This window comes from Dermacentor albipictus, chromosome 10, assembly GCF_038994185.2.
Source record: "Dermacentor albipictus isolate Rhodes 1998 colony chromosome 10, USDA_Dalb.pri_finalv2, whole genome shotgun sequence".
In the NCBI taxonomy this organism is placed as follows: Eukaryota; Metazoa; Arthropoda; class Arachnida; order Ixodida; family Ixodidae; genus Dermacentor; species Dermacentor albipictus.
In genome coordinates, this window is record NC_091830.1 from 29,383,238 (window position 1) to 29,402,745 (window position 19,508).

Here is a 19,508-nt window from a genome sequence, read left to right on the forward strand (position 1 = left end):
TTTAAGGCTCTTAGAAAACATGAAACGATGTAACGTGGGACTGGCCAAGCAAGAGAAATGTGCGACAAGCAGTGTCCCACTCTTCACAACTGCACTTGTAAGGAAAGATGTCGATTTCATTTCACAATTGTAATCCGGCAAAGGTGACATTTTCCATTGAAAAAACAAAGAAAACAATTTACAGCAATGTCACGTGTGCCCAGTAAGCATAGTGCAATTTTTCGCCACGTCATTTTGAAAATTTTTATTTCCGGTGTTGGCTTGATTCTTCTGTTTCGGCGGGCGTTGGCTTCAGTAGCACAGCTATGAGGTTAACGAATAAGGCACATCCGGTCGCGCCCACTAAAAATCGTATCGTATAATTCGCGCGCTGGTATTAAGCATGAACGTTATTGAGTATTTTACGCAAATAAGTTGAACGTTGAATGTTTCAAGGGAGCAGCACATTGAAGTACTCCGCGAAAACTATGAATATGACACGAAAAGTTTTATTCAGGAAGTCGCACTTCCTCCAAACTCACCGAACGCAACTCTCGCCGATAAGACTAAACATTAAAAAAAGCAATTATCTTAGCATATATGTTCCAAAACGCATTCCACGCGAAATTGTTGATGAAAAACAAATTCTGTGCTCCCTGTCACAGGGCTCAAAGGTATGCGGGCAATGCTGGGTTTTCGCTGGCTAGAATACATTTGCCTTATTTTCTGTGCCTTCATTTAAGCAGGTAGAAGTAGGAATATTATACAGTAAGGCAACGTGATCCACACACAGCGCATAAGGAAAACCACAGCCTGAAGAAACCCGTTTTCCAAATGCTTCGATAAGGGTATACGGTTTCATTAGAGCCTCAGACTTCCTTTATCAAAACGTTGGCTCCAGGCTCAGGCTACGCCTCTTCACCCACTGTGCAAAAATTTGTCTACATTTTTATGTGACCCATTTGTTGTGCTAATACAATAAAACAGCAAAGTAATACATGTTCGACGAACTAAAGTATCCTGCGCAGCTATTTCGACGTAGTTGAGGATAACTCCAGCCAAACTTTGAGCCAGCTGTCCGCTAAACAGGGAGCCAGAGTCGCTTAAGTAAAACAATGTTAACGAACGTTTCCACAGTTTTTCGTTGATTCTCTTGAACGAACACACTGCTTCTAGCACATGTCCATAGGCTTTCACAACAACGCTTTGATAAGCAGGTTAAGTTGTATAGCTAAAAATATAAAATCTGAAGAGCAGTCGCATAATGATAGTCATAGCGATAGTGACAGTTACAGTAATAGACAGTGAGCATTGATTCGCTGGAGCTGCACTTCACCGTAAGAAAGAGCACTGTAACCACATGCAAATTCCATTCCATAATGGCTTTGTGCATTATATGCAAACACACCAACCTCGTAGATCAAACCGTATGCGCAGTGAAGGTTAAACTCGATAACCGTGCTATTTGTAACTTTTTTGCAGGGTCATCTTTCATCCTCCCCAAGTTTGCCGAACGTTTAAATGCTTTTCCAAAGGTTTCGGAACGAACACGCAAAGGCTTCCTCGCGAACGTCGAGATTCGATTGACTTTACTATGTATACTTCTAAGAAGTTCTATCGGCTCAGAATGAAGCCACAGAAAGAAGCACGAAAATATCGATTCGTGTGAGGCACTTCACCTATTTGCTGCATATCCGTTTCAGCGTTCTTAAATGCCGCAAAATTGTCCTTCAGTTTCGAACATTGCGTAAGAAAGCGTTTAAAAGGTACCCCAACCTATCGCGATAGCAAAACAAAAACATTGAACACGAATCCACATCGCCACACCATGTGGCTGCAATGGTGCTCGCCTACGCAGTGTCACAGCTGAAATATTACCACACCACGCAAAGATGTGCTAGTTGCGTAATTCAAGATACGTCGTCTTTGTCAGACGAGGCGTCTACGGAAACTCTTGTAGCGCAAGCACAAACGAACACAGAGGGTACAAGGTACAAAGCACAGGGCTTAATTTCAAGAACTGAAGGGACATGTGTGCACTGTACAAAAGCGTGCATGTGCCCGATGACGTATAATGGTACTATAAGTATGGCAGTGAAAACTTAAATGAATGAGACGACGTTGGAGGTTAGTTATGTGTGCGGTCACTCGTGCAGTACGATCCGTTCTTAAAGAGAACAGTTATTATTTCGCTGCTTTCGACCGCAGGAATGTGGCACAAAGACACGCCGGTGACCCTTCAAGGGTACATATCAACCTCATTCGTCTTCTGAGCCAGACGTTTCCCTCGATAAACTCTATGTGCTCGAGCTTTGATGAATTTATCATTAACTAAGTCACGATGAATGTGCAGAGCACGAAAACGAACAGGAGACACAACATGTTTAAAGTTCACTCTCAAAAAGTATTGCAAAAACCATGTCTCATCCTGATCAGCTTATTTTTATGTCCAGTGTAGGACGAAAGCATCTCCCATCGATCTCCGGTTACCTTACTCTCGCGCCGCCTGATACCATCCTTTGCCTGCACATTTCTTTATTCCATTACACCACCCAGTCCTCTGTCACCCTTCGCCGCATTTGCCTTCCCCTGGCACCCATACCGGGACTCCAAATGTCCATCGGCTGTCCACACTAAATCTTACATGGCCTGCTCAACTCCATTTCATATGTGAACTGTAATATCAGTTGCCACTGTTCATTCCCAATTCTGTCTTCCTGTCTTTTAACGTTGCGCCTATAATTTTTTTTGTTTATTGCTCGTTGCGCGGTTAACAATTTTTTGTCAAGCTTCTTTTTTAAACTCCCTGTTCTTTACCTATATATAAGTACCGGTTGTAGATCTTTGTTTTCAAGGATAGCGGTAAGCTGTTTGTCATGATTATGTAAAACATTCCGTATGCACTCGAATGCATTATTATTCGGAAACATTGTCTCCTCCTGTATTGAAGGGGCCTAGATAAGCGTACTCTTGCACAGATTCTAGAGGATGACTGCCAATCACGAATGTATGTTCTCTTGCTTGGCTATGCACTATTATCGTAGTCTTCTGCATATTATTCTTCAAAACTACTCTTACACTTTGTTCGCTAAAGTCCTCAACCCTTTGTTGGGGCTCATTTCCAGCACTGTTGAACAGGTTAACGTTATCGACAAACGGCAGCTTGCTGAGATGTTCCCCGTGCAACCTCAGACGTAACCATTCCCATTCTAACAGCTTGAATACTTCAAAGCACGCAGTGAACGACACTCAAGATATTATGATTGTCTCTGCTTGCTTGACTTCCTTCTTAATCAGTAATTGCCCGTTCTTTATGTGAATCATGAAGGAAGTTGTGGAATCTTTATATATATAAATTCTATGGCATTCACGTATCCCTCCGGTATTTCTTGACTAAGTAATCCCTCGATGAATGCTGGTATCTCTGTTGAATCGAGTGTATTTTCGTAATCTATGAAATCAATATAGAGAGCTTAGTTATGCACCTCATATTTTTCGATGACATGATTGATCACATGTATAGGATTCTTTGTTATATACCCTTATTTAAAGCAATCCTGCTGTCTGGGTTAAGTGAAGTGAAACGTTGCCCTGATCCCGCATTGCGAATAAATAGTCGCAATCTTTTCGAGTATAATGTCCCCTCTACTCTTCGTCTAACCAACTGTTACTCCATATTTCCTACCAGTTTTCCGTTCGATATATCTTGCAAAAATTTTCTAACTTTATCGCTACTTACACGTCAAAGTTCTGTATGCCGTTTCAAACTATGTGCAATCAAGAGTGCGTGGCTGCCCGGGGTTAATGTAAAGTTCAGTATAGACATCATCTGCTGCTTTTGCTATATCACCGAAATTGCTCATGAGATCGTCCTGATTATCTTTCACTGCATTGATTTTTTCCTCATATTATAGCTTACATTTTGTTCTTCCAAGCGTTATGTTAAGGATGATGGGGTTCAGATACCAGCCGGCGTGTTTGACATACGTATATATGCCACGATGTTTTCAATAATATTTTCAGTTCTCAGTGAGTGCTGGTTGTGTCGTTTACATCTTGCTCTGATCATTTTCTCGCTCTTTGTACATTCATCCTGAAAGAAAGCCAACTTGTCCAGACTGTCCAACTGCCAGCTAGGTGTTCTCTTTAACAGTGGACCGTACAGCATCATCTAAAACCGTGTCGTTCTGCCACCAACCAGCCCATTTAGACACTCTTGTAGGCAGGGCAGCACGTATCTGTCTTTCACATCGGGTCCGACACGGACCGGTCGTAGCGGATGCAGGGCCTCAGTCGCTTCTCGCTACCCTGGGTCTCCTTCGGCACGTTGTCCTCGGACGACGTCCTGCTGGGAAGGCCAGAGACCTGTACGCTGGGCACCTCCAAGAGAGGCTCCATGAGCAGGTGCCTTCCCACCAGTGGTCGGTAGGTGGTGTCGTAGGCACCGGAAATGCCCGATCCCGCGCTGTGAACCGACTGGGAGCTCGTGGTGCGGGACAAGTCCTGCGCACACCAACGGCATATATATATATATATATATATATATATATATATATATATATATATATATATATATATATATATATATATATATATATATATAACAAGAAAGGAGTTAACCGAGGGGCCCAATGTTTATTAAGCATGTCATAAGAAGCCCACAAACATTGACACCAAGCACAACATAGGGGAAATTGCTCGTACTTACTACGTGAATTAAAATGTAAATGAGAGGAAATAATGATTTTGTGAGTGGTGGCGCTGGCTAACACTCCCAGGGTTCTAGTATGAAACTTAAATACCCAAGAAAGATGATAAGAAAACGGCGCCGCGGTAGCTCAATTAGTAGAGCATCGCACGCGTAATGCGAAGACGTGGGATCGTTCCTCACCTGCGGCAAGTTGTTTTTTCCATCCACTTTCATTTCCATTTATTTATCATTTCTTTAATTCGTTTAGTAAGTATAAGTAATTTGCCTTATGTGGTCCTTGTTGTCAATGTTTGTTGGCTTCTATTATAAATTCAGTGATTGCCAATATTCAGCTCTTGTGGATGGTGTGTTACATCAGGAACAGAACCGAAATAGTAGTTGCAAATATGCGCTCTGCTTACTATTGAGTTGAAGCCTCCGTGTTGAAAAATAATCGCTGTCTCGCCCAAAAGGCAAGCCGTTGATACAGATAGCGAATTATCAAACAACTACACGGATGCTCACAGCTTTAGTGGCTGCATAAATTGCAGTGAACATTGCCAGAGAACTTTGGTCACACTGCTTGTCAGTATCGTAGCCGTCGGGTTGCGCTAATAATCTATTAGCTTTGAACACTCAACTAGCCTCAAACCACGCGATACTTCGGTCGGACTACGTGTGCACTTGCCAGCGCCCGCTCACTGCTGGCCGCTCCTGGCTAGACCCCTTGGTAGACTTCGCATCGTGTTGAGCGTCGTCTTGCACAAAATACGCAATTTGTATGTGGCTGCTACCCGCCGGCCAAGCTGGTGCAGGGCAAAGTTATTCCTCACCACGTAGCAACCTCGAAGTGGAGCACATGAGCGCGAGCGCACACTCCAGCCCTGTCGTGCGCGTAGCCAGCATGTAGCTGACTATACGTTGCACACTGTTGCATGTAGCTGCGTCTGCAGTGTAGCGTAGATACCGCGGCCGTCTTGGAGGTGCCGTTGACTGAGCTCACTGCGGCTAGCTGAGGACAACGGCGTGCTCTGATCCTTATCTGCGGGTGACGTGATTCAAGGCGCGAGCGCCAACATCTGGCCAACAGGTCGTCTGCCTCCCGAGTTGCACGCCCTCGAGGTATGTCGCCATTATGGTAGAAGCTCGTTGCGTTAAGAATCCGTTCAACGAGAGTCCGAAGTGCGGCGTCTGTCAGTGAGCCGATGTGTGCGCTGCCGAATTACTCGCATAAGCGAACGTCAGGATGAAGTTTTGTCGTCCCACGAATATTGTGTGATAGTCGTGGAGATAAGTGGGAAAGGAAAAGTGCTATTCATGTAACTAGCTTCGAGAATAACCACGCATTGCTTCATGGCACACTGAAGCACAGCAAAAAAAGATGAGACACTGTAAGTCATCCGTAAACTGAGGGATAGCCTCCGAGCTTGGCGCGTCGTAGGCGCCAAAATCGGAAGTAGCGGAGTCTAAGTGAACAAACAAAATTAAATTTGAACTGTACGCCACGGCGACTTTCAGTAGACGGAGAGGTGTGGGCCTCACCTTGCTCCACCGTAGCCTACCCAGTGCCAGGAGCCATTGAAAAAGGACAGACAGCTCAGCGAGGGGGGATAAAAGACGACCTTTGCCAATAACGCCGCTTCTGTTGAACGCATTGAAGTGCTTCTTGCTGCGAAGTATTGCTAAAATAGTCTGTTTTACCGCCAGATACATTTTACGACTTCAGGAAAAGTCGCTCAGGACCAGTTTGGAAGCACACCTAATGAAGACAATTGGGCTGATCAGTGTATTTCCGAAGGCTGGGACAAAATTAGGCTTGCGGAAAGGTAACGGATGAGAAAAAAGAAAACTACTCATAACGCTAACTTCAACTGGTGTTTGCCGATCACACAGCGCAAAGTTCATGCATTGCAGCTCTCACCAATGGACAAACATAATCACAGAGGCACAGTTCTTAAATATGCAAGGAGTTAATCTAAGCGCTCAGGTTCTTCAAACATTTTGCCAGATAGCTATTTTCTTTACGACTGAGTGCCAGTGAACGCATGCTGAAGATCACCAGCAAGACAGTCACATGATTTCTCCTTGGAGAATGTGATGCCCTTGTGCGAGCGCGCGCGCTTGTTTGTGTGTGTGTGTGTGTGTGTGTGTGTGTGTGTGTGTGTGTGTGTGTGTGTGTGTGTGTGTGTGTGTGTGTGTGTGTGTGTGTGTGTGTGTGTGTGTGTGTGTGTGTGTGTGTGTGTGTGTGTGTGTGTGTGTGTGTGTGTGTTTGTGCGCGTGCGTGTGTGTGCGCGTGCGTGCGTGCGTGTGTGTGTGATTTTTTTATTTTCGTTTGATTTTTTTCACCAGTTGCCAGCCTGCGACTTCACTCGGTGTACTTACGTGTGGTCCCACTTGAGCACGTTTCCTGATGTAGGCCACTAACGCGAAGATGAGTACAACCACCGTGATTCCAGCGGCGACGGTCACGGCCACTGCCAGGGTCTTTGACACTGCGGTAAAGGTACGTAGAGGCACGACATTTGAGAGATTCAAATATGCAACACCCTGTGGAATCTGCGTAACACCTACATTTATAAAGTTCGCCAGAAAAAAAAAGTTGTACTTGATGTCAGAAAGGGCTGTAAGGACTGCAGAAAGAGCTGATTGGTGACCGGGTTACTTCCATCGTGAATAAAAGCTGTGAGAAATAGGCAACACGAAAGGACGCAACAATACCATTGCGTCCTTTCGTGTTGCCTATTTCTCGCAGCTTTTATTCACGATGTTTAGTCGCGCTGTCTAGTCTCGCAGCCTTTATTCACTCAGTGTTTAGTCACAGGCGTTGCCTTTTTTTTTGTTTGACGGGGCTTAAAGGAGCAGACAAGTGCAATAAAAAGGCCACCGAAGAGGAACTGATTAATGGCGTCATGATGTACGGACAGACCAGCATACACACGACAAGCATTTCATTAAGGACAAGTTATGCAAGCCCATTATGGGCTTTTGTTACGAAGAAGGCCTGCAGATATCTGTCTAGGTATAACGTGTCCCGTCAAAACGAATACGCAGAAACAAAATGGCGTATCCCACGTACTATGCGAATGGATGCTGTTGTATGCTGTTTGCTGTGATTGACGGTACTTAGCGGTGATGTTGGCGGCGAATGTTTACTTTCTTCAGCGTGTCGTTGAATACGCGAGTGGTGAGTTGACGTTAGACCTTACCTTGCGTGCACTACTGTGGTTTGTCTAGGTAGTCCAGAGAACACACAAGGAGACGTGTTAGCTAGACGCGTTCTTGTGCATCGATCATAATCTCTGAGAGGGTTGAGCATTGTGCAAGACGTTTCGCTTCAAAGCGAAAACGCTCCTGCTCTGCGCGACGCTTCTTTCGGGCCTGGGTTTCCTCAACACTGAATGCAGGTTTTGGAGCCATTTTGCTGGCGCATGCTTACGTGCTCCTTCTGCATACGTGGTCAGCACGCTGTTGAGACAACAGCTCCAAGCACTCTCTTTAGGCTGTGGACGATTGTGATGTTTACACTATCACACCCCAGCACGCGACTTCCACAGCCCAGCAGCTGCATTTCTGTCGCATAGGAAAGCAAATACAACACGTGGCATGCGTACAAACTGAAACGCTGCCGCGGCGGCGCCGGCCAGAATGCGCAGAGGCGAGCGGCATCTGGTGGTGTTACAAGAAACCCAGCGGCGCGCGCGAGCAACACCACAGCAGCAGCGCCCGGGAAGCCAGGAGAAGAGAGAAATAAAGCTTCCCTTTAAAGGGACATGCACGCAACTAGTGGACACACGAGGCATTTTAAACCACCTGCATGGTTGAGTGAGCCTTTCCAAGAAGATCAAACCAATATACGCTTGTTTAATATTAATGAAACTTTCTTAGTGAAGGCTTAAGATTAGCTACTCCCTTGACAGAATGAGATTTAATGACGATCTTGGATCGCGTTGAGCAAAATTATTCGAGTTTTGTTCCAGCCTTTGTTGACCTGTTAGTAATTTTCAATTCTGTTGCCGCGAGGCACTCGACAAAGACAAACTCACTGCAATTCTCGTCACTCAGGTCACCGCAGTTGTTCTCGTTGTTGCATGTGAGTTCGCGCCAGATGCAGAACTTGTTGCCACACTGGTATTCGCCCTTGTAGCAGCCGTCGAAGTGCAGGCCTGCGCATGCGTACAAAGGAATTAACTGGGATCAGTACTTCATGAACCAACACATCAATCATGAGCTTGTGCCATAAAATGAGTACTAATAACGTTGACTTTGATATGACCTATGGATATCTGCGAGTGTGATAAAAGTGTACGTAGTACATTTCTACATTGCTAATTATTGTTATTGGCGCTAAAGTTTAAAGCGCCTAAATGTACCTCTACTTGTATTTGCACTGGCGCTCCTCTCCGCTGTATTCCGCACAGTGTGAGCTTTTCTAAACGTGTCGCATCTCAGTCAGGTAAACGGCAGTCTTTCCCCGAGACTTAAATCGTCACTACAGGGTTCCAAAATACTAAATAATTGAATTGTACTCTGTTGTAGACGAATAACAATTGCGTCACAACTTTACCTGACAACTGTTGTTGGCCTCGTAGGAACAAATTGCGTTGCGCTTTTGCTTTACAGTGAGCAATCGGTCAGAAAGTTTCCCACCACATGCGGACTTCTTCAACATTGCATCACGTACGTACGGCCAATTGCAAATGTATGTCTGCGTTTTAAGCGTGGAAGAATAGGAGAAATGTAGAAGGGCGAAAGATCCTCGTTCTAAAATACATAGGGTCTGCATCAACATCTGCGTCACTGTTCGGTACAACGAGTCGTTTGAAGCCGTCTGGACGTGATTTTGTGGCTCGTCGACAACTGTTCCGATAGGTTCATTTCGGGATATATAAATGACGGTAGGTAAGGGTAATAGAAGATCGCTAGGAGAAGCATTCGTTCTGGCAATGAATCTAACATAGGCTCATGAGGATGATGATAATGATGATTTTGGTAGGATGCTCGACTGAGCATGCTAATGTCCCACAAGGCCTTTGAAAGCTACTACTGGACGGTATTGCAAGGCTTATTTCCACCGATAGTGAACACTACTGAAGGCTGGCCGCGATGCATTTGCTTTATACCGAAGTATTAAAATGTCTAGCAAGACCTAGGTACCACCCCCGGTGGGCAAAATCAATCTGGAGTCCCCAACAACGGCGTCCCTAGAGCCCATGTGTAGCTTGGAGGCGGCAAACCTAATGAATCTTCCAATAACACGTATCAGGATCAAACGAAGTGAAAATGATTGCTATCCACGTAGGACAGAAGGCCCTGCACTAGCCCCTACTAACGCCTTCGCGCAAGTACCTCTACGAGGCTGGCGCGAAGCTGGCGTTTGTACTGGAAACGCTTGTTATGGAAACGCTTTCGTACTCTCTTCACCTCCTCGTGCAGAATACTAAATCGTCCCTGCGAAGCCATCCTCCTACTACAGTCTCGTGTACCTGCATCCCTGTATAGCACAACTTTCAGTTGTATTCCAATAGCCGCGTGATTGCTCAACACATAACCGGTTTCCCGTGTGACGCACACTGTAAACTAATTGACGCAGGAGCCTCCAGGTTTGCCTGTCTGAGTATGTCCATTCACGAAGAAGGTGCGCAGCACAAGCGCTTTTAAGTACTTACGGCTTGTCTCGTCAATAAAGTAACTAGTTACATGTAATCGATTACTGAAAAAAAGTAATTGAGTTACAGTGAGCGTTACCGAGTAAAAATTGCAATCCGAGTAAAAATTGCAATCAACTAATTACAAATCGCAACGAAATGGGCATGGCCAGGACATGTAATGAGGAGGGAAGATAACCGAGGGTCATTAAGGGTCACGGACTCGATTCCAAGCGAAGGTAGCGTAGCAGGGGGCGGCAGAATGTTAGGTGTTAGGCGAGCGGATGAGATTAAGAAGTTTGCAGGGAAAACATGGCCACAATTAGCACATGACGGGAGTAGTTGGAGAAGTATGGGAGAGGCCTTCGCCCTGCAGTGGGCGTAGCCAGGCTGATGATGAATTACAAATCTATCGAGATACGTAATTGATTACAAGTCATTAATTACGTGTAATTCATTTCGTAGAAGTCTGGAAGCATTGGAAGATTTCTTTTTTGCCCATGAGACCGGTTCTGCTGTGAAAAAAAAAACGTTCCAAATTAGTGACGTCACCATGGTCTACAGCCGTTGTGTATGCGCATTTTTCTCCGCTAGTAATGAATATTTCTCCACTGGAAAAATAATGAAATTGGTATGAAAAACTAGCTTCACCAGTTTAAACTGAATTAGAGTTCGCCTTCGCTCTCTCTATAAGATCAGTTAGAAAGGCAAAACATTTACTACAAAAAAAAAATAGTTTAAAACGTGACCCCTATCGAGTGTAAGTGGGGGTACTCAAGATAGGTTGGTCTTCGTTTTCTCCAGTAACAATAAAATATTTTCTCTACGTTTGCTACGTTATCTTCATGTACTCCTTTTTTTATATCTTCTGAAGCGACTCAACAGTACAGTGCAACCCCGTAGCTGAGATATAAGCGACCCGCCGTGGTTGCTCAGTGGCTATGGTGTTGGGCTGCTGAGCACGAGGTCGCGGGATCGAATCCCGGCCGCGGCGGCCGCATTTCGATGGGGGCGAAATGCGAAAACACCCGTGTGCTTAGATTTAGGTGCACGTTAAGGAACCCCAGGTGCTCAAAATTTCCGGAGTCCTCCACTACGGCGTGCCTCATAATCAGAAAGTGGTTTTGGCACGTAAAAAAAGAAAAAAAAAGAGTTATAAGCGCACTCGCCGGCATGATGCGACGACCGACTCGCTTCGCACCGCGCCGCAGCGACGGGTCTCGGAGGACTCACTTACTCTGCCGGTACGACGTGAGCACGATCTCGAAGGCCTTGCGCTCGTAGTTCCAGTCGTGGCGCGAGGTGACCAGCTGGACCAGCAGCTGCGGCGCGGTCACCCAGTGGGCCTCCTTGCCACGCGGGTCGTCCACGTTGCGGCAGAAGCGCTGCGCGTCCCGGCGGTCTGCCCACAACTGCACTGGACGCAAGGCCCCGAAGCGGCCCCGTATGTGCGCAATGGTTGCCACCGAGGCACAAGGGCAGAGTGCGAGAGTGTCGGAAGTTTACAACGCAGTCATATAGGCGGTGGTAAGATTAGATTAAATTAGATAGATAGATAGATAGATAGATAGATAGATAGATAGATAGATAGATAGATAGATAGATAGATAGATAGATAGATAGATAGATAGATAGATAGATAGATAGATAGATAGATAGATAGATAGATAGATAGATAGATAGATAGATAGATAGATAGATAGATAGATAGATAGATACTGTATTACCTGGTGCCGTATTGCGTCAATGCAAGCCCGCCTATCGCACCACAAAGTGCGCATGCACTTGCTGATTCGTAGAGAATAAAAGCAGCCCCGCTATCTTCAATAAATCATTACGTTGCTTCCACCTACTGCGTCTGTTGTTACCCGCGCTACAGCAGTGGCGACGAGGGTGCGATTTCATGTGAGCATGGTCTGCGACTGACAGGATCGAATGATGGCATCTCGCCCATCGGTTTTTGTCTAGACAGTGAGCAGCGGGAGCACGTACAGGATAGGGCTGGAAGCGCTCTTTACAAATGGTGAAAAAATCAAGACAATTAACCAAGACACACTACCCGTTTCTATTGACGGTGCAGCTATTGTGGTCCCTTTGCCCTAAAAGGACTTAGTACTTATCGCTGGTAATGTAACTCCTCTTGCCACTAAGCGATGCTCCGCATGTCGGAAGACTCACTCCAGCATTGACCTAATTTTTCCGCAGAACTGCGCGCGATATTGTTCTAGTGATTGGAGCAATGTATTTCTTCCCTGTGGCGCTCTTTGGCCATACCTGGCCCTTGCACCACTAAACAACGCGCATTAATTTATTCATTTCTATTGCCTTGTTACACTTCATCGAAGCTCCCCATATTCCCCAAAAGTAGAATTATACGCAGCGGTGGCTCAGTGTCAATAATATTCTGCCGCAGAGCAGGAGTTCACGGGCTCGAATCCCAGTGGCAGAAACGCTCTTCTGTGCAAGCTTAGGTGAACGTTGAGGAATCACAGGGAGGTCTAAATTATTCCGGAGTCCTCCACTAGGGCGTCTCTCGTACACTACGGTTGAACTATTATGTTAAACCACATCAATCAATCAACCGATCGCTCGATCGAAGGAGAGGTGTACGCGAGTACCTCCAGGTAGGAAAGACAAGTCATGGGCAGGTCCAGGAACGAGATGCTGTACAGCAGGCTGCGGTCCGCCCTCGTGGTCACGTTCACCGTGCAGTTGAAGTCATGGTCGATGTGGTGCTTGGTGGCACGAAGCACCACCGCCGACTCGAGGCCTGCCACACCCACCGTGATGGCAGCCGTGTGCGACGACCCGCACAGGTCATCCATGTAGTCTGCGTCACGGATGAAGCGAGCCACGTTATCTTTGCAAGCGATAATATTTCTCCGACTGCTCTACCCTACTTTGGAGGTATCTATGTCGCCTCGATTGCAACGGCCGTGTGAGAACAGCTAAAGAAATGCAGCCCCTACGAAAAACCAAACATGGACCCGCGGTATGGCAAGGAAGCACCTATGCTCGGCGTCACGTCTACTGTTGAGAATAGGGACGGAGTACGTGCGACAGTAGACAACACCTCCTAGATAGCACAATGCCTGTGCAATCTGATCCATGACGTAATGCTTCCTGGCCCGACTGCCATAGAATCTTGGGATGTTCCCGAGTAGACGGCGGTGATTTTGACTTGATGGCTTTTGTCACGCCGGGCTTGTCCATAGAAATTACAAGCCTAGAAGCATGGTGTCATAAGTAGAGTGCACAGGCCTTGAACGATCTAGGTTGTGTTGCAGTAACGCGGAAGAGCACTGTCACCGTTGTGCTATGGCGATATCGATGTGCATGCGCGGTTGGCGTGTGGAAGCTTAGAAGGCCCCCAGAGATTCTCAGTTCCGTACGTTTGGCTGCAAAAGCGTCGAAGCCAAACGCACGCGCCGTTACGCTCCAATCATTTCGCTACAATGGAAGTTGAATAAAGAATGTATGCTGTGCGAATGAAGGCTCTCGCACAACTTGGATAATCATCGTAGATGGGCTCTGCCGGATTGCTTTTTATCGAGTAAACAGATTTGCTAAACAAGAGTCTTGTATCACATATTACGTTGCAGTGTCAATTCACAGTAACAACTGAGTTATCGATTGATAGATTACTTTATTCAATAATTGATACTAAAAAATCTGGTAATATTGTAGCAATCATTTAGTTAGGCCTTTTACGTCCCTTTACGCGTTTCCCCAGCACAGGGTAGTAAGCCGATAAACTTACACTGGCTAACCTTCCTGTCTTCCCTCCCTTTCTCTCTCTCTCTCTCTCTCTCGGCACACCACAAACAAACGCAAACAAAAGTGGTTCAACTACCGCAGTACTCTGACACGTTTTACTATCTGCTACTCATCGGGCATAATTCTGTGGTTGTTCGAGTTTGAGCCTCTACACCTTTGAACATCTTCAACCTAATGACATGCTTCCCGTCGTATAGCCGCACCACATGGCAGGAGTATGTTGCCACTGTGGGAAGAACTGGGTGTTGAGGACAGGTTGCTTGGTTCTCCTTTGGTGAGTTGGCGCGGCCTATACTCCGCAGGAACGGCAAAGAAACGAGTGGCATGAGACATCAAAAAATCTTCTAGGGTAGCAGCAGCAGCAGCTGCTGCTGCTGTTGCTGCCGTTCTAGAAGATTTCTTGATGCTTCATGCCGCTCGTTTCTTTGTTGTTGTTGTTGTTGTTGTTGTCGTCGTCGTCGTCGTCGTCGTCGTCGTCGTCGTCGTCTTCGGAAATTTCGCGTGCTCACGAAGGAAATATTTCATTTCATTTCATTTATTTTTCCCTTAAAGGCCCGAAGGCATTACATAAGGGGGGAGCAAAATCAAGGTCAGGGTTCGTCGTGCAAACAACACACATTGTCTTTATCTTGCCGCTAACTAATGCATGCATCGGCAATGCATTATAAAAGAAGCACTTGCAAGATCTAGCAGGTCAGTTCATCACACCGCTAAAACTGTTTAGCGCATGACGCCATCGTCTTTGTCGTCGTCACCGCCAGCTTTTTTCATGATGAAAGCAGAGATAATCCCTCTCTGCTTTGATCAAGAGATAAGCTGATGCTCTCCTCAAAAACTTTTATCTGTCCTGCATCAGCCACACATCCTATGCCGGTAAATTGTTTAATTGCATCAATCTATCTAGTGATCTGGTGGTTTTCGCACGTCTTCTTTTCATTGGCACCCGACGTGTTACCCTAACAGACCACGCATTATCTATTATACGTTTGAGATATTAGATCTTCTTCAACTTCCTCCTCTTAATATCAGTTCAAACATGAGGCGCTCGCCTCTCCTCTCTTAATACATAGTGTCGTATTTCTGTCTATAACGCTACGCCTATCATGTTCCATTTTATCTTTCGCTGCGAGATCCTTAGCTTCTTTTCAAGTTTACTTCGAGCCACGTTTCGACCCCGTAGGCTTGTAGTGGTGGTTTTATACGGTCCTATTGGAAATTATAGTTTTCTCGTGTGTTTAGACTGGTTGAAGCTAAAGCACTGCACGCGCCGGATTTCCAGGCTGGTGCTGTTTTTCGCGGGCACGGGCCCGCGACGGCATAAACTGCCCCGCGCCCACCGTTAGAAGTTCAGGCCCGGCTCGGGCCCGGCCTGCTGCGATTGTATAAGCGGGCCCAGTCTTGGATCGTGGGAGAAATTCTGTGGACGTTCCTTAAGAATATCATTAAACATCACAATAAAACTGAAATGACAATAAAACGTTCCAAATAAAATATTTCCGGTAAAGCAAGTGTACAGCTAACGCAAAAGACCGACAGAAGGAAGAGGCTGGGTTTAAAATTTCAGGAAGGCCTTTTTGTGTACAGTCTTGCGTACACTCTATCGAAAGTGTACTGCGTAGTCACACGGCGACGGTGGCCTATCCACACAACGCAGAGGCGCTTCACAACTACGCGCCAGAGAACATGGCGGACGCGGCCAGTAACATTTGACCCCGTTGCAGAATTTACCCTGATGCGGAACTTACCCCATTCCGCACATATGTCTGCAGCACACACATTAATTTGAGCGGATTTCTAAGCACCAGACTCGTGAGCTGGCACTGATAGCAGCTCCTTTCACAAAATACCTTGACAAGTCGAAGGAAATGCACCACACGGAGTAGATGCAGGTAAAGGACATTCCAGAGAGGAGAGAGAAGGAAAGAGAAAAGCAAAGGGTAACGGCAGGAAGCTTAACCAGAGGATACCTCTGGTTCACTACCCCGTACTGGGAAAGAACGAAAGGGTTACTACTGAAAGAAAGCAATGATACAAGAAAGCAAATGAAGGAATTAAAGCATGAACCTTGTAGAACTGTCTATGTGGACGCCGTCGCGCACACTCTGAAGCGCCGCGTATTAAGAAGCAAAGCCAATGTTCCGCTCAGGTATAGAACCCCACAACATTGCGCACTGTCGCACAGACCAACAATTTGTCCCCTAATCCGGCATCCGTTAGGTAACGGAGCAGTCCCCTTTGCAGCGGCTCGCACTGACCTCCTCGTACGGTCAAGTGTCCAACAGTTTTTCAGACAAAATAAGCGACATCGTTCGTCTGTACGCGATGACGAAGTGAATTTCACCCCTCTGCGACACTAACACACTCCTTCTATCCACTCCACTTTATTTTTATGCTGAATCCCTGTCTCGGGCCGCTTATTTCTCCTTTACAATGACGTGGGCAAGCGCACTGTATCTCCCGTATTTCGGTGCCATCAGCACATTTCTCGTATTCTTTTTATCGCTCCTTTGACATACTCAAACACGTCCCATTCGCGCTGCTCGGTAAACAGCGAGAATCGAGTGACGTAAAGAGCTGAGGCCTCATTCGAGGCATAACGGCACTGCGGAATGGTGCGAGGGACGGGTTAATTCGGGGCGAAGGGCATGCATTTGCTTGCGAAGGAGAATCTGCGCCACTGCGGTAACTGCTGTGGCCTGTGATTTGTGAAACGTATACGTCTTTTTCACTGGCCATCTCAGGAGAGCGACCTAGTGAGCTTACACCTAGTATTAGAAATAATAGGATATGTATTTGCATCTATTCAGCCGCATTGATTGCTTATTCAGTTTTTTTTTTCAGTCTAACAGACAACGTACAAATGTTCAGCACTATCCCCTTCGAGCTGAAATCAGACATTCCTGTAAACACTGTTGGTTTTATTTTCCGTCCCTGCCACCATTAACAAAGTTACCTAAGATGCCGGTGTAGATGAAAAATCTTCTTTTTTTTTGTTCATTACTTCATTTTTGGCGTCAGGTAGTGGCATAGCTTGTTTATAACCAGCATGACTGAATATATAAGCACTAAGAGAGGCTGCCCGAATCTAAATTCAGGAAAATAATTCAACGGAAATACGTTAAAGAGTAAACGTGAATTATTAAAGGACTCAGGAAAAGAAAGATTGGCTATAGCACTATTGTTGATCATTTGTATAGAGTGGATATGCATCTTATAAGAAAAAATAACTACTATGCCTTAAGTTTTCCATGCTTTGCACGCGGCAATCCGAAAGTATTGAAACAAACTTGGACTGAAAGCTCGAATAACAAACGAGATTTCGAAGTGTAATTCGTCCGTACGACGATAAGTATAAGCAGCTTCGTTTAGACGTATCAAAGCTTTAGACTTACATATTGCTGCCATAGAACACTAGTAATAAATACGTCAGTCTTGAAATGGATCGAAACAGTATGCCACGCCCAAGCCATTCCTCTCTTGACAGCCAAGATCGAACGGCGAAAGGTGTCCGGAAAAACACTCAACCAAACCGGAAGCCGAAATCGCGGAGACCTGTCAACTTGCCACGATTGCGCGCGCGCGCGTTGGCATTAGCGCACGCGGTCAAAAAAACTAGGTCAACAGGGCGACCAACAGACCCTCAATACGAAACGACAGAAACTGCGTAGTTATACTCACAGACTGCTGACTTTGTAGGTCGGTCCGCGTTTACTGCACTAAGTAAAAACGTTGCTACCAGAAGTACGGGGAAGCAATACCAGCGGCAACAGACGACGGCGCAACGAGAGGATGGCGCCATCTTCTTTTTTATCGTCTGCTTATGTGCCCTTATGCCTTCTGGACAGCGTCAAACAGCACTCCCGGCGAACGACGCCGTACTATCTTGCCCTCGAAATCGGTGGAGGCCCCCTTCTCCCTCCGCCCCCCCCCCCTCTCTTCGCGATAACGGAGATGACGGTAACTCTCCTTCACGCAATCACGTAGACCCTCTCTCTCCACTATGCGTGGCATTGCCTGGTTGAAAAATGCTTACCTCTTTGATATGAAGTACCGTCGCCGAGAGAGGCGAATGTGTGGCGTACCGCTTGGAAAGAAACGCCGTCTTGCATCTTGTGTTTCCTGTGTCATTCGCGGCCCCTGTCGAGGGCTTCTGAAAGAAAGGATATTGTTCGGGGACGGGAGAACTGTTGACATAGCGCCGTTGATCGCACAGTCGTGAACGCGAAACCCAGGGCGGTATTCTCGAGGTGATCACCCCTGTCGGGGATAGGATCATCATTCGGCGAGATTCCCCGTGACTCGGCACCATGTATTTCGACGTGTCCAGGTGCCGAGTCAGTCGAAATCTCGCGAAAGTTGACCGGATCCCCGAAAGTGATCGCTTGAGAATACCGCCCCTGATCTCTTAGCGTAATTAAAATAAGATATCTGACTAGACGGAGTGATGAGAAACGTAAATTTGAAGGCATATAATGCATTCAGCGGACGCATTACTGAAGTACTTCGAAGATCTCTGGGGACCAGTGGCGTAGCTAGGTCGTCTGGCACCCGGGGCCCATAGGTCTTCTGTACACCCCCCCCCCCCCCAGGGTGTAGCCGGCGGAAAGAGGGGTGTCTTCAGACGTATATGACACCCCCCCCCCCTCCTAAGGCCCCTTGCACCCGGGGCCGACGGCCCCCCGGCCCCCCCTATTGCTACGCCACTGCTGGGGACATGCCTACATTCTGCAATGCACGTATATCGGATGATTAAGATGATGATTATAATCATCACTAATATGATGATCACTATCTTGCAGAGAAGCGCCATATAAGACTGCGTTCGTGAGTCAGAAGCCTCCTCATGTTTACACCTTGGCCAGATAAGTGACCTTTATGCTCAAAGTGCATTTTGCAGCCTTCTGTCGGAAAACAACATTGGTGCTTCAGCAGTCGGCTGATACTTCATGTCCTGCTTGTGCCTTCTTCTGTACCAATCTCTTTTAAACATATTTCTGATCACAACGAGCTCAAGCCACTGGAGCCTGCCTCTGCTGTATTTGCTTCTTTACCAATGTATTCGGTATTGGCATGTATTTGCTAGCATTTCTCACTGGTGTTATCTCTAAAATGTGGTAGCCCATCCCCGGGTAAGTGAATGCTGGGGTACATATGTCTCGGATGACACTCACTCAGACTTCCACACTGAGCGTTGTCTTGGTAATCGAGATTAAGTACAGCCGGGGTCATTCCACTGTAACAGTAGAAGCCTATAATCAGCGACAGCTTCAAGAGTGACAGAAAACGCAGACGAAGCCACCCTCCCCCGCAGAAAAAGCATTCTCCCTAGGCCGCAAGTAAACGCGAAAGCCACTGCAAACCAGGTAGAATCGAGATATAAACTTTATCCCGAACCTCTCCTCCCATAGCTACGAATT

The 19,508-nt window shown here is 46.4% G+C and overlaps 1 protein-coding gene across 1 annotated transcript; it reads right to left on the bottom strand.

The window, feature by feature from the left end:
- Nucleotides 1-211: 211 nt before the first annotated feature.
- Nucleotides 212-17,974, bottom strand: LOC139050533 (uncharacterized). Its single transcript, XM_070527041.1, has 6 exons — nt 17,770-17,974; nt 12,933-13,144; nt 11,552-11,726; nt 8,713-8,832; nt 7,052-7,161; nt 212-4,482 (listed from the first exon to the last, which is right to left on the bottom strand). Exons 1-6 carry the CDS (start codon nt 17,888-17,890, stop codon nt 4,225-4,227), a joined length of 996 nt encoding a protein of 331 aa, XP_070383142.1. The 5' UTR covers nt 17,891-17,974; the 3' UTR covers nt 212-4,224.
- Nucleotides 17,975-19,508: the final 1,534 nt, after the last annotated feature.

What these genes read in the sequence shown, in the direction of transcription:
- LOC139050533 (XM_070527041.1), bottom strand. Translation starts at nt 17,890, where the DNA reads ATGGCGCCATCCTCTCGTTGCGCCGTCGTCTGTTGCCGCTGGTATTGC. An exon ending in ACCTACAAAGTCAGCAGTCT is followed by an intron (nt 13,145 to 17,769) that starts GTGAGTATAACT and finishes TCCGTGACGCAG; the next exon opens with ACTACATGGATGACCTGTGC. An exon ending in CCTGAGTGACGAGAATTGCA is followed by an intron (nt 7,162 to 8,712) that starts GTGAGTTTGTCT and finishes CCTTTACCGCAG; the next exon opens with TGTCAAAGACCCTGGCAGTG.